Source organism: Papaver somniferum, chromosome 1, assembly GCF_003573695.1.
Source record: "Papaver somniferum cultivar HN1 chromosome 1, ASM357369v1, whole genome shotgun sequence".
Taxonomy (NCBI): Eukaryota; Viridiplantae; Streptophyta; class Magnoliopsida; order Ranunculales; family Papaveraceae; genus Papaver; species Papaver somniferum.
The window spans coordinates 145,339,417-145,342,173 of record NC_039358.1 but is presented as its reverse complement, the minus strand read 5'-3'; the positions used below and the strand labels follow the sequence as shown (position 1 = coordinate 145,342,173).

The following is a 2,757-nucleotide window of genomic DNA, read 5'->3' as shown; positions in this document are numbered from 1 at the left end:
TGTATATTTTTCCCGTAGGTTTTATCCCGATCTTCATGAATTTACAATATATCATCTTTAACAATTGTTCTTGAAATTTTGAGTTAGTATACAATTTGCGAAACTGTCTCTCCATTGGGTAAGTAGTGACAAAGGGTATATTTTTTAGAGATGTTTTAGCATCCGCTTCCTTTTCCTTTTCCACCTTGTTCCTTTGTGAAAATTCAAACTGCTACACAAATTGTTTTAGCGTGGTTCTTCCATTTATATACCCATCGAAGAATGCATTTACACCTTCACTTTTCTGAATACTTGATATCCCCACCCAAAATGTATCCTTCAAGTAATAAGGCACTCAACGACCCTTTCTTTGTACAAATCATTCAACCATTTATTCTCGTACAAATCATACTCGGATACCATCCAATCCCACAATTGTTTAAACTCTTCCAGAGATTGTGAATCGTACACTGCATCTCTCATATCAAAAGTAATCTCATGAAACATATTGTATGAACCGAATTTTTCGGGAAGTTTCTTCATCACATGCCACAAACACCAACTGTGTCTAGCTTGGGGAAAAACAATCTCAATGGCATTTTGCACCGCTTTTGCTTGGTCAGTTACTATTACTTTGGGAGCAATTTCAGACATACACTCCAACCACGCACTGAATAACCACACAAATGTTTCCGCAGTTTCATTTGAAATCAAGTCACATCCAAGTAAAATTGTTTGCCCATGATGACACCAACAAAGGGACCAAATGGCATGTCATATTTATTTACGAAATACGTAGTATCAAAGCTAATTACTTCACCAAACTCCTTGTAAGCTGCTCTACTCATACCATCTGCCCAAAATACAATCTCCAAGTAGCCTTCAACCTCACTTTGAATTTTAAAATAAAAGCCTGAGTTTTCTGCAGTTATTTTTGCAAAATATTTCATAATCAACATTGCATCACCGTGACCAAGTCGTGCGTTTCTTACTTCATTGGTTGCATTTCTAATATCCTTTAATGTGCATCCTGTGTATTCATATCCACCATACCCAAGCATAACAAGTTGAAGTTTTTCACAATGGAATGCGAGCTCGATCATTGAGATCTACTTGTCGTTTTAACGACCCATCAACCTTTCTAAAACACCGCATAAAACGAGATTCATCATGATTACACCCATGATTGTGCTCAAGCATTGCTACTGATATATACCATTTTCTATCACTTACCTCCATCCTTCCTGTAATATAAGTATTGCATCCACTTTTAGATGTTCCCCTTGGTTTAGTCTGATTTTGAGTTCGGCTCTGGTGTTCACGTCCTTTTGCAAAACCAAAGGTCACACCTCTCAAAATCCCATCATCTGTCATCCTTCTTGACCTTCTTTGCACTGGAAACCCAGCCTTTCTAGCATATTCTTTATAAAATTCAAACATATCCTCATGATTATCAAAAACCATCCCAGTTAAGGGAGGTATTATCTCATCACTTTCATTCACATAATTGTCCCCCACATTGTCTAAAAACAAAATATTACATACTTAGTGCTTTTATTTTGAAACTCATGTATTAATGTGGTCCCAAAATAAAAAAAAAATTAATAAACAAGAAGCAAAATCCAAATCGGAATTTGCTAAATTATTAAAGGATTGTATGCAATGTGGGTCCTGTTAATCTTAATAAACATATAACTTTTAACTTCATCATCAGTAAGAAACAAATTATTTCAAAAAAGAAGAAGAAGTAAGAAACATATCATCATAAAGATTTATTAGTATACACAAAAATTAAATCATCTTTTTCTACTGTTTGTATACATTCATATCAAAAGAAACTTATTAATGATTTACTTAGTAACTGCACTAGCAATATTGTCTAGGATTTTTTTCCATTTTATTTTGGAAGAGAGAAAATTTGGGTATGTTTCAATGAAAATAATTCTAGATCTAACTGATATGACATTATACTTTCAAGAGTACTGCTTGAGCTTAAATTGATATTATAGGCTTCCTTATAAGTTTTATTATAAATTATGGCGATCCTTGTATGGTTTTTGTTTGGACGACGATGTCATCCAAGTAAAGTTCCATATGGAGTTCCACGAGGTATTTTACTCTGTTTGCATCGATGTATCGTTAGACCGTCATCAAGGTAATATCTTGGGTCAAATTTCTTACATAAATTCAAAACATAACTTGGAGTATATGGATATGTAAGAAATTATAAATACACAATTAATGTTAAAACTTTATACACGAGTCATTATTGGAGTGACCAAATTGTTACCATATTTTTATACTCTCTCATAAAGCATATTGCATTATGTTGTTATCAATCCAAGGTTGAACTGAATAATGTTAAATACAATGGCGGGATTATGTACCCGTACTCTTATGGTTGCGTAGCAGCGTATCCTGCACACTGTCTTTTACCCTTCTTTGGTAGTTTACAGTACTATTTTAACGCGCTAGTAGAACTAATAGTTTATATGATATTATTACCTTATAACGAAAGCATTATTGGCGTTTAGATCTTGTTCTTTTCAATGTTGCTCAGCTTCACGCACAGTTTTACTTATATTTGGGTTTCAACTTGATCAAAACTTAATTCGTAATCCATGGGCAGGTTGCGAAAATCATTTTCCTCTTGATTATAGTGCAACATATACATACCCGCGTTCTAATGACACAGATTAAGTCCTACTTATAAGATAAAATTATCATTTTGAAAGAAATTTGATAAGTAATGAAATTAACCACAGTGAGATTTTTGTT

General features: G+C 33.6%; 1 protein-coding gene across 1 annotated transcript; it reads right to left on the bottom strand.

The window, feature by feature from the left end:
* Positions 1-318: 318 nt before the first annotated feature.
* On the bottom strand, positions 319-1,443 carry LOC113351806 (protein FAR-RED IMPAIRED RESPONSE 1-like). The gene is made up of 3 exons (XM_026595737.1): positions 1,213-1,443; positions 775-1,088; positions 319-649 (listed from the first exon to the last, which is right to left on the bottom strand). The coding sequence occupies exons 1-3, from the start codon at positions 1,441-1,443 to the stop codon at positions 319-321; spliced, it is 876 nt and encodes a 291-aa protein (XP_026451522.1).
* Positions 1,444-2,757: the final 1,314 nt, after the last annotated feature.

Coding starts and splice junctions, on each gene's coding strand:
- LOC113351806 (XM_026595737.1), bottom strand. CDS start 1,443: ATGGTTTTTGATAATCATGAGGATATGTTTGAATTTTATAAAGAATAT. Junction 1,089..1,212: donor ATATTACAGGAAGGATGGAG/GTAAGTGATAGA, acceptor AACGACAAGTAG/ATCTCAATGATCGAGCTCGC. Junction 650..774: donor GTAATTAGCTTTGATACTAC/GTATTTCGTAAA, acceptor GTGGTTATTCAG/TGCGTGGTTGGAGTGTATGT.